At 46.7% G+C, this 12,131-nt stretch overlaps 1 protein-coding gene across 4 annotated transcripts in view; it reads left to right on the forward strand.

Moving 5' to 3' along the window:
* The window catches only part of LOC101935329 (stimulated by retinoic acid gene 6 protein-like), a 38,231-nt gene that overhangs the window by 23,563 nt on the left and 2,537 nt on the right, over positions 1-12,131 (forward strand). For all 4 annotated transcript variants that reach the window (XM_005309185.4, XM_065549751.1, XM_042850407.2 and 1 more), the window contains 6 exons: positions 1,196-1,271; positions 4,338-4,419; positions 7,613-7,661; positions 7,758-7,875; positions 10,492-10,611; positions 11,415-11,578. In XM_005309185.4, coding sequence (XP_005309242.1) covers positions 1,196-1,271; positions 4,338-4,419; positions 7,613-7,661; positions 7,758-7,875; positions 10,492-10,611; positions 11,415-11,578 — 609 coding nt within the window. The remainder of the gene's footprint in view (positions 1-1,195; positions 1,272-4,337; positions 4,420-7,612; positions 7,662-7,757; positions 7,876-10,491; positions 10,612-11,414; positions 11,579-12,131) is intronic.

Below are 12,131 nucleotides of genomic sequence, written 5' to 3' on the forward strand. Positions count from 1 at the left end.
TGGTGTCTGAGGAAAGCTTTATTTTTATTAAGTAAAGGAGTCTAAAATAATTGGTTTGAATTTCATAGCTTTAAAGGTCAAAGGGGACAATTCAGACCATTGAGTCTGATCTCTCTGCATAGGCCAGAGATTTCACCCGGTGATTCATACATTAAGCCCAATAGGTACATGTGTGGCTAAACGAGAGTACGTTTTTAGAGAGACATTCAGCTTTGATGTAAAGACTCCAAGAGAGGGCAAATGGTTAGGAGGACACAACAAAAGGGGTTCCCTCTAAATATAAAACTGACTCGGGCCCAAGTGGAAAGCAGCTAAGAACCTGAAAGATGTCTATGGTTATTTGTAAGATGAATTGGAGATCACAGTCTAGTTTCTAGTGGACAGTTTTCCATATTGCAAAAAGCTTCATCACAGCTAACATGAATTGCAATTATTACCTTTATCAGTTTGCTGTCTCAGCAGAGAAACCAAGGACTGAATGAACATGGAGACTGAGCTGCATGTTAGGAGAGTAATGTAGGAAAACTTGCACTTCCAAGTTTTGACATGTGAGAATCCAGGATCTTTGTTCTGCTCAGTATAAATTTGGATTTGAATACATAATTCTGATCCAGAGCTTTGGTTTGGGCTCAACTCTATAATTAAATGATTAACAAATAATCAAAGCATTTCTCAGTGACTAGGCAAAAAGTGTTCCAAATAGAAATGTGTCCAAGCAGAGACACTGGAGGTTTTCAAAAGGAGGCTGGATAGCCATCTTTCTTGGATGGTTTAGAAACAACAAATCCTGCATCTTGGCAGGGGGTGAGACTAGATGACCCTTGTGGTCCCTTCTAACTGTATGGTTTTATGATTCTATGTATACAAAATAGCTGCGAACTTTGTGCTGAGTTAAAATACTTTTATAATCATGTCATGTGAACTGCGGAGAAAACATTCTGAACAGATGAACAGGAGTACTTGTGGCACCTTAGAGACTAACAAATTTATTAGAGCATAAGCTTTCGTGGACTACAGCCCACTTCTTCGGATGCATATCCGAAGAAGTGGGCTGTAGTCCACGAAAGCTTATGCTCTAATAAATTTGTTAGTCTCTAAGGTGCCACAAGTACTCCTGTTCTTCTTTTTGCGGATACAGACTAACACGGCTGTTACTCTGAAATCTGAACAGATGGTTGCTTTTCTTTTTCTTCAGGTGTTTGGATTTTCACCACCTTTGCTGCCTCCCTGACTTGTGTAAGCTACGTATTTCACATCTTAGCCTGCTACAGGTATGGACGGACATGCAGCAGATAGTGCTCAATTCTCAGAGGTGCTGAGAGTCCTCAAGTACCATGGAGTTTATTGGGAGTTTCGGACACTAGTCAACTCAGCACAGGCACTTGACAGCTCCCAGGATTCTCCCCTCCTCAAGGGTTCTCAACCTTTTTCTTTCTGAGGCCCCCCTCCATGCTATAAAAACTCCGCACCCTACCTGTGCCACAACAACTGTTTTTCTGCATATCCAGTAGATTAAAAGCCAGGGCTGGCATTAGGGAGTAGCAAGGAGGGCAACTGCCTGGGGCCCCACACCAGGGGGCCCACGAAGCTAAGTTGCTTGGGCTTTGACTTCAGCCCTGGGCAGCAGGGCTCGGGCTTCAGCTTTCTGGGGCACCTGGCATTGGCCACTGTCAGAAGACAGGATACTGGGCTAGATGGACCTTTGGTCTGACCCAATATGGCTGTTCTTATGTTCTTTATGTTCTGCCCTGGGCCCCAGCGAGTCTAACACCGGCCCTGCTCTCTGGTTTATTTTGGCGGATCCCCTAAAATCTGCTCGTGGCCCCCCGGGGGCCCCGGACCTCTGTTTGCCCTAGAACTCTATTCTCCATTCCATCGGCACTCAGTGGGAGGTGTCTCTATTACCTACCCTGGGCTCCCCACAGTTCTAGGCCCTGATGGGTGGCGAAGACACATCGGTCCACACAATCCTCCAATTTTATATAATTCATTAACTAAGCTAAATAACTCAAAATAAAACACAAACTAATCAAATTAGAATAAAGCAGGTTAATATCAAATCATCAGCTTACTCTAATTATCAGGTTAATTAATCCAAACTGCACAACAATTCCTTGCAAACTTTATCGAATCATGTGGGAAGGCAGCAGACCTTGTCTAGCTATAAGCCTTGGAAAAATAGGGCATTATTTATTTCAATGCTAATTGAAAGTTACTGATATTCCAGACAAACAGCTGATATAGGCAGGAAGAAATCTCTCCCAGGTTGAAATGAATATCAGCCGACAGCTCTGATGCTACGTAAGACAGACTGCACAAAATAGAGGTGTTAGATAATAGCCAATGTCTCCCTACACAATATAGGGTTGTACCAGACATTCCAATACAATTCAGGATAAAACAGCTTGTTAAATTTAACTAGCAAACAAAAAGTTGGGTGAAACTAAGTTTCTCAGGATTTAAACGCAAACCGCTCAACCCATAAAATATGAGTGTGCCATGAGCCTAGTGAACCTTGAGCAATTAGGCCCTGAGCCTATTGAACCTTATTGCAGGCTGTTTGAGAAACCATACTCAGCTACGTTCTGAGTGTTCTATCCACACGCACACTGTCAGCTGTTAGAGTTAAAAGGACAAGGGTGAGAAGGACAAGGTAGAGGTGTCCCTCTACTAATAAAAATTGAAAAAAAAAAACCCCACAAAACAAAATCCTTATCAGGTTGATACTTATGCATGATCTTTGCTGTGACTCTTGAGGTTTCATTCAGTTTCAGGAAATTAGTATGTGGTTGGAAAGATTAGCTGGTGGTTGTGGTTTTCTTGGACCTGCTGACTAACTCAACAGGCTTGTGGAGTGGCTAAAGCTGGGGTTCTCAAACGTGATTGCACCGTGACCCCCTTCTGACAACAAAAATTACTACACGACCCCAGGAGGGGGACCAAAGCATGAGCCCACCCGAGCCCTGCTGCCCAGGGCTGAAGCCCTCGAACTTTGGCTTTGGCCCCAGGTGGTGCGGCTTGGGCTTGGGCTTTGGCTTTGGCCTCGGGCAGTTGTGTTCAGGCTTCGGTTTTGGCCTGTACCCCAGCAAGTCTAACACCAGCCCTTGCAACCCAATTAAAACAGGTTCTCAACCCACTTTGGTGTCCCGGCCCACAGTTTGAGAACCGTTGGGCTAGAGGTTGCTTGCCTGTAGATGCCAAATCTTGGATGGTGTGTGTTGCTGGATTCTGGCACCTCAGTGACTGTCTGAGAAAGGGAAGGAAGCACAAGCCCTTTGTCAAGCCTGGTGGCCTCACCACACCAGAGGCTATTAGCCAGAAGCCATGGCTTCTTCTTTTCCTTCCATTTGTTGAGGATGGTGTCCTGACTGATTCCTCCCCCTTGGAACTCCTACTCTACTCTGGAGTTTCTTGGCAAAGCAGAATGGGGCATTCCTCCTCTAAAGTCACGAACATCACCTAGTGGGGCAAATAAAGAGACTTTCCTTGCCAGTAAGCATTGGCTTAGAAAATCAGTCAGTCAGCAGACCTGAAAATATTTTGAGACATTTTAGGAGATAAGATCAACTCTTCCTGGTTATGGGTCAGTCCACAGAGATTATCTCAACCATCCCATACAAGGTCCAACTCAAGAACCCAAAATAAATTGAAAAAAGTACAGAGCTAACAAAATGTTGCAACTGAAATAATAGAAAATCAATCATTCATCTTCATTCAGTCATACACATAAAACAAAGTTATTTATTCTAAGATTAAGCAAGAGTCCTTAGTCTACAGACAGATACTTCTCTTTTTGTATTTTGGTACTCAGTGGCTATCAGCAGTTTAACTTTAAACAGGAGTTTTGACACACACAGTCTTGGTGAAAGGTTACACTTTACCTCTGTCTTTTACTCTTGAAATCACACTTTTGGATTCAATTTTCATATAAGGCCCCTGTCATAATTACAGTGCTCTTAGCCTGTATGTAGACCTGATTCTATTTTACAGATGTACTACTGAGTCTTAGATAGGTAAAACTCCTGTTGAAGCAAAGGATAAGCCTTCGGTGTTGTATATTGTATTGTGTTGTAGTATATCAAAACTTGTGCTTTGGGTGGCATGCCCAATAACACACAATGTGTCCCATTCTTTCACCATTGCTCCCTTTGGCTCTGTGTTTATTGCATTAATCCATGATGCCTTTAGCGCTAGGTTACTGCCCCCTTTGATATTCAATCAAATCATCCGATATAGCTTCTCTGTGATCAAACAGTCAAACAAAGTTACTGAGTGAATAAAATCTCCAATGTATTTGTGTGAAACTTTTTAAAACTCATTTTGACACCTTTATTCAGAAAACACATGAAGCGGCTGTGGGCAGGGGAGAAACATTTCCTTCCGCTAAGATCTCGTGAGCCTGCTTCTTCTCAAAGTGTGGTAAGTTCTCACTGCTTTTCCCCAAAAGTTCCCAGCCAGTAGCTCTGATCCGCTAACACTTGGAATTCAAGGGGACAACTCGTGAATGTAGTTAGGGTGACCAGATGTCCCGATTTTATAAGGACAGTCCCGATTTTTGGGTCTTTTTCTTATATAGGTTCCTATTACCCCCCACCCCCATCCCGATTTTTCACATTTGCTGTCTGGTCACCCTACATGTAGTTTACACGTGCGCTCCAGTATTTTGCAAGAAGAGGCCATAGTTTTAATGAGTCAGTGCAATATTCCATGGGCCTGATTCTGGAGCGTGCTAATCTCATTGTATGATGGCTTCACACTGTAAAACTAATGTAAAAGGCAGGTTTATGCCAAAAGTAACCAGCAGTGCTGATTCAGAGTGGTCCGAATCAGACAGCTGCTGTATTACAGTCTAGGGGTGGGACATGGACACTGCACCAAATGGAAGGAAATGGGCATGGGAAGAGTAAAGGGGATTTATTCCACCAGAAAGGCATATTCATGCTAATACTAGATGACAGTTTGCTGAACTCCTCCGGCAGCAAAGAAATGGTGCAGATTCCCAGCCTCACTGTTCTACTATTACCAGCACCTCAACCCTGTGGCTGGGGCACACACCCAGTCCAGCTCTCCTTGCTGCCTCACTAGCGAGGCTGGGCTACTCCTCGCACACAGCACCGGTAGGTAGGTGGGGTAAAGAAGTGGTTCCTAACTGAACCGAAGTTCAGTCACACAGAGACATGCTGCGTTTCCTGGCCTTTGGGTTTGATTCGTGTGGAACGACTGTGAGGAGGGAACACAAACATTTGCCAGGGTGGGAGGGAGTGAAAGGGAAGCCAGCATCAGGCTGGAACGGACTATTTGAAAAGTCTGGCAGGGGAGGCGTGCCTGGCTGCAGCCACAAGCCTTTGCTCTGGAGGAGGCACGCCCAGGCAGGCTTGGCTACACTTGAAATGTTCCTGCAGCTGTGCCGCTCTAGCGCTTCAGTGTAGACCCTACCTGTGCTGACAGGAGGGGTAGGTAATCCAGCTCCCCAAAAGCAGTAGTTAGGTTGATGGAAGAATTCTTCTGGCAACCTAGCTCTATCTACACCAGGGGTGGGTCAGCTTAACTCCGTCGCTCAGGGGTGAGGACTTTTCACACCTCTGAGCAGTATGGCTGGGTCGACTTATCTTTTTAGTGTAGACCAGGCCTGAGACTATTGCTACTTGCTTTTCGCATTCTTAGGCTATGACTACACTTAAAATACTGCCGTGGTACAGCTGCACCGCTGGGGTGCGTCAGTGTGGATACTCACTGCAGTGACAGAAGAGGTTCTCCCATCACGCTAGCTAATCCCCCTCCTGGAGGGCTAGTCTGCACTAGAAGTGCTGCATTAGTGCAGCTGCACCGATGCAGTGTCTGGTGAAGACAACCCGTGCCGACGGGAGAGAGCTCTCCTGTCCACATAATAAAACCACCTCCGTGAGAGGCGGGAGCTATGTCGGCAGGAGCAGCTCTCCTGCTAAAATAGTGCTGTCTACAGCAGCACCTAAGTCGGTGTAACTTACCTCACTCAGGCGTGGTGTACACTTGGGGGGGATCGATCTAACTTGCGCAACTTCAGCTACGTGAATAGCGTTGCTGAAGTCGACGTACTTAGATCTACTCACCGCGATGTCTTCACTGCGGTAAGTCAACAGCTGACGCTCTCCCGTCGACTCTGCCCGTGCCTCTCGCCCTGGTGGAGTACCGAAGTCGACGGGAGTGCGCTCGGTGGTCAATTTATCGCATCTAAACTAGACGTGATAAATCAACCCCCGCTGGATCGATCACTGCCCCTCGATCCAGCGGGTAATGTAGACAGCCCTCAGGGGGTAGCTGAGCAACATAAGTTATACCAACATAACCTGTAGTGTAGACAAGCCCTGAGAGGCAGTAACTGGGTCAATGGAAGAATGCTGTTGGGGGTTAGGTCAGCGTAGCTATGTCTCTCGGGATGTGGATTTTTCACACTCCGGAAAGACATGGCTATGCTGAAGTAAATTTTCAGTGCAGACCAGCCCTCAGTCTAACACTGATATCTCTCATAACAAGCTGTCAGGAACTTGACCCTGATCACCACTAAGTGCTGTACATTTGTTTATTACCGCCAGACCTGGAGATAATCGCTGCTGGCTATTCAGTGATCTCCTCATGCTGCATTCACACCTCCAGAGCTGACATGCTGGGAAGGGCATTGTCAGCTTTTCAGGGAGGGATGGAGCAGAGGAGGAGAGCCACTCACCCCTCAACTTTGCACTCCACACATCAAAGCGGCCCCCCATGCAGTAGCAGTTTATTATCTGGTACAGACAATGTCAGTGGTTTGGTTTGTCATTCAGAATGATGAAGCTGTCTCCCAAAGAACAACAGAAATGGCATCTTTTCAAATCCACATTGCACTAAACATAACAAATGACAATCCTTACTCTATGGAGATTGCCCTCCGGGAAAGTGAGGGTACCAGAACATGGGGTGACTAACACCCCATCACTTAATCACACAGTTAAGTAAGCAAATGTTCCCTCGACTAGGACCCAAATAGGGCTATTTGTGTGCTTACCGTTAAGCATATTGTATGTTTGCAGGACTGGAGCCTTACCCTGCATAGAAGTGAATGGGAAAACAATTCTTGTCCCTATGTTCTTCAGCCACGTTCTAACAGTTATAAATGCAGCTCTGCAGGTAGAATTATGGGTAAATGTAGTTGTGTTCAGGTCCCTTGTGTGAGCTGTGCAGGAGTCCAAGTCAAGCTCCTCTGATCTCCTTCCACTTTCAGCACATACTTCACTTCACTTTTCCACCTTTCCTGTACGCTTCAATCCAGCCCTGGAGTCCGCGATGAAGGGGTTGGACCTGATTCCTGATTGCCCTGCACCTTGTCCAGTGACTTACCCAGTGCAGAGTGGGGGTAAACTGTCACCAGTGAGAATGGGATTAATTCACACCCACTTTGCACTCACTCTGCACTGGTGTAAATGCTGAACAAGGTGCAGGACAATGAGAATCAGGCCCTGTGATTGAAAGGTGGCACAAAGGAGCCAGCAGGATGAAGACCAGAATCAGGGCCTAAGAATGTATTTTGTTTCTCTGATCAAACATGCAGCAATTCCAACTTCATAAACTTATGTCCTTCTCCTTTTTTTAAACTCAGGCAGCAATAGCAAGATACTCTGGTTGGCAAATTGCATACATATTATGGGGTACGTGCCAAGCCTTCAGCATAAGCATGCATTCAACCAAAATTAGAGCAGTTGCCCTTTTCCTCTGCAGTAAGAAATGTGTTTTCTCTTTTCCAGGCTACCTGATCCTTCATGTGGTGCAGTGTCTGTTTGGTGTAATGATCATGTACAGTTTTGTTTTGCCAATACAGCATGGCCAAGGGCTGGAAATGGCAAAAGGTTTGGGAATTGGGATGTAAGTGCATTGTTTTCACACATTTCTGGTGTTATCTCACTTTCTTTGCGCTGATTTAGATTTAAAGGGCTATAAAATAACAAGAGATACCTATCTGAAAACAGGTTCCTGTGACAGATATAGGCTATGTCTACACTACGGATCTTACAACGGCACAGCTGTACTGCCACAGTTGTGACGCCTTAAGGTCTCTCGTGTAGCTGCTCTTTGCTGGCAGGAGAGAGCTCTTCTGCCAGCATAATTAAACCACCCCCAACAAGTGTTGATAGCTATGTTGGCAGAAGAGCTTCTCCTGCTGACGTAGCGCTGTTCACACCTGCATTTTTGCCAGTGAAACTTATGTCGGTCAGGGGGAGGTTTTTTCATGCCGCTGTTGAATAACCCTGCCACATAACATAAATTCTGCATTTGCCTTAAACATAGCCCCAGCAGCCCTCCTCTGAAGATGTGCCATGCAACCTTTCCAAAGGTCAGCAGATCTTTAAACTTGTTTTCCCCGTGGGGAATTTTTGAGAGGTTTGCAATCTAAGCACATTGTTTGTTTTCCCATCTTAAGGAAAATGCTGATTATGAGGGGACCGGCTGACAATGGATAATCAAAGGGTGAAAGCGCATAAGAATACAAGCTGAGCCAAAATGCAATCCATTGTCCACAATGTTCCACCTTCATCTTTAATGCAGACAAGGAGGTCCCAGCAAGCATTGCTCCATTTTGATCTAATCTCCTGACTGCTCAATCTAAAGGAAGCATTCCATGCTGGGACCTGCAATCTCCATGGCCCACATCTCTGCATTAAAGATCAGGCAGCCACACTCTTCTCTTAACTGTGTCTCTCAGCCTCCTGGCAAGTTGCCGGCACTGTTCTCAGGTTGGCAAAGATTGGTTATCGCTGTTTCAAGGCTTCATAAGATATAACAGCTGATTCCACTTCCTGAAGGCAGAGCCACCAGCCCACCTATATGGGTCTAGGGTCTGCCTTTTTGTAATCTGTCCTGGCCAACTGCACTCTTTTCCACATGATCTCAGGAATCAGGGCATCATGTCAGAAAAAATTGAGGGTGGAGGGGGGCAAAATTGTGTCAGCACAGGAAAAATTAAATATGATTATATTATATCCTGTAACGTCGGGCGAGGCAGGAGGTGGGAGTGGAAGACACAATGGAGCTTATAGACCTATGAAAAATCTGGGAGGGATAAACCAAGGTCTGGGGGTGGGGGGGAACAGCCCTTCTTGCCCCCCAGCAAATGAAGTCTCTGTCAGGAACTCCCTACAGGACGCTATTAGTCTCCTGAAGCCACTCGCTTCCTAAAATCCCAGAAATCTGTGCAGAGGGCGGTCCTGTTTTGGTCTATTATCTTCAGCCAGTTGGTGACTACAGACAATAAGACCAGTAGCCACAGAATTAGAATGAGCAGTTATTAAAAAAATCATAAGAAGGCTTATTCTGTGAGCATTGTAAAGCAGGAGGAAGATTTTATATCTTAGTAAGAATTAAAAAGAACTACTAGACAATATGGGCACTGATACTAGGTCGGATGGATATTACATAGGGCACACCTCCTCTGTGCTCATTTTGTGCTCTGAGAAGGACAGCTAGATTCCAATACCCTTATTCCCATTGGGACAGATTTTCTGGTTTGCTAAGGCCACTTCAGGGCTCGTGGCCTTAAAGCTACCAGAGATGAGCAGGAAGAGAATTCCCCCTGCGCAGGTGAGCTCTCCAGTGGGGTTAAAGGTGGTGGGCAGCAGTTCTGATACCTATTGTGCCAGCTGCTCACGCCCACCCTCAGCATAACATGAGGGAGACAGTGTCTTAGTGGAGCTCTTGGGATTGGAGGGAGGTATGGCAGAGTGGAGCTTTGCTACACGTGATTCTCCACTGGCCTGTGGTCCCTGAGGAACTGTATGGTGGTTGCATAAGTTACTGCTGGTCCTGTGCAGCTCTTCTTGTGCCAAAACCAAGTGGCTGAGGATCAGGGAGCATCAACTGGTTCCCTGCAGCCTCCCCCATTCAACTGGAGAATCTGCCCCATTGAATGGCATCGTACACCTTGAGCAGCCCTTCTGCAACCAGTGGAGCTATTTGCGGTGAGATACTACCCCAGGTGTAAGGGTATCACAGTCTGGGCCATGCAGAGGGTGAGAAAGAAATTCTCCACAGTGGTTCTCAACCTTTTTTCATTCACAGACCCCTAAGAACAGAATGGAGGCACAGACCCCTTTGGAAATCTATTCTCTTTATATAGAGTTGAATTCTAGTCAGTCAGTTTTCAGACCCCTTAGACATAGTCCGCAGACCCCGGGGGGGCGGGGAGAGGGGGGCTGTAGACCACAGGTTGAGATACAGCACAGGTACGTGCATGATGGCGGTGCAGCATCTTCCTCTACACCTGTGCGAAGTGGGCGTAAAACCCTACAAAGCAGAATGGTGGCATTTCACGCCTGCTTTGCTCTTCCTTTGCACAGGGTAGTGGGGAATCAGTCCCAGGGGCTGGCAATCAAATGCAGGTCTCTCCTCCCATTGCCCAGGGGCTCTAACAGGCTATATTCCCAGCCCCTTTCACCACAACATCCATATTAAAAGGGTAATTTCTCTTTTCTTTTTCTATTACAGTCTTACAGTTGGGATTGCCACAGGGCTCATGATATTACAAATCAAGATCGCTGCGAGATTTTTCCTTCAGCCAAAGATCTTGCCAGATGATAAGCAGAAGCCATTAGCTCTCAATAACAGGTGAGTGGTAGGAAAGAAACAGCCCTTATGGTCTTGCCTCCTCCAGACCAGGATCTCCTACTGCATGGGGCTATTCATACAAAGGATCTGAATTTCAAACACCATGTGACTGGGAGTGTGTGGATATCTGGACCAAATCCCAAAGTAGTAAGGTGAAGTAAGGTATGCAGTGGGGACTGTAAGTGAGGCTATAGGGTCTATTGTGCTCAGGCCAGCAAAAGGGAAGAGGGGGAGTGGGCCCTAAAAGTCTCCCCTCATCGAAAAATTGCAGTCCTTATACTTCGGTGAGTGCAAGGACTTTGCAAGTTCAGCACCAAGAATCTTAGGGTTGCCAACTTTCTGATTGCAGAAAAGCAAACACCCTTGCCCCACCCCTTCTCCGAGGTCTTATCCCCCCTTCGTCGCTCACTCTTCCCCACCCTCGTTCGTTTTCACTGGGCGGGGACAGGGAGTTGGGGTGCGGGAGGGAGTGAGGGCTCCGGCTGTGGGTGAAGGCTCTGGGGTGGGACTGGGGATGAAGGGCTTGGGGTGCAGGAAGGGGTTCCCAGCCAGGGATGAGAGGTTTGGGGTGCAGGAGGGGGCTCTGGGCTGGGGCAGGGGTGAGGGGTAGGGCTCTGGCTGGGGGTGTGGGATCTGGTGTGGGGGTGGGGATGAGGGGTTTAGGGGTGGATCAAGATCTAAAACCTTTGTGTCTTTGGTCCATCTCTGTTAGTTCCCTGGGAGCTGTTGTGGCCCACTGAAGCCCCAAACCAAAGCCACGATTGGGCACTGAGTGTGAAAGTGGATTTTCCCCTCTTTTGCAGGAAAGCTTTCCACAACTTCAATTACTTTTTATTCTTCTATAATGTGCTCCTGGGTCTGGGGGCTTGTTTGTTCAGACTGCTTTGCAGTGTCCTGTTGGGAACTTGGCTGATTGCACGGATAGACAGGACTATAATGCAGAAAGGGTATGAAGCTGCTGACATGGGTAAGTGTACGAAACGTCAGAGCATTGCATGGCTAGCTTATGTGGGGATTTGCCATTTGGTGGCTCTCTCATAAAAAATATTGGAACTTTTCAAGCAAACATCTGATGTATCTACAGGGAACCTCTTCATGCCTAACACACCTGCAAAGGAGCAAGGCAGAATATAGTACAAGCCGTGCTCAGGCTGGACGTGGCCAGGGCTTTGGCCTCCCTACATGTATCCGAGAGCTAATAGTGTAACTAATCCTGCTTGTTTGAATCCAAGATCTTCCATGCTAAAAGCACAAGCCTCTAGCACCTGATTGCTGTAACTGGGAGATGCTGCACTCTTTAATCTCTTTCATTGGTCAGACACTAGAGGGGGACAAAGACCCCTCATCTCCTAGGGTGGTTTACATTAGCAGCCACTACGGCGAGCACATGTTGCTCCTTCTTGGAGCACTGTACAGCAAGCTCTGGTTCCATCGTAGATATTATGGTGATGGGTGCTATAGAAAACAGCGCAGCCAGAATAGCTCAGTTACTCTACTCAGATGCTGCCACTCCACTTCTC

Source organism: Chrysemys picta, chromosome 6, assembly GCF_011386835.1.
Source record: "Chrysemys picta bellii isolate R12L10 chromosome 6, ASM1138683v2, whole genome shotgun sequence".
Classification (NCBI taxonomy): domain Eukaryota; kingdom Metazoa; phylum Chordata; order Testudines; family Emydidae; genus Chrysemys; species Chrysemys picta.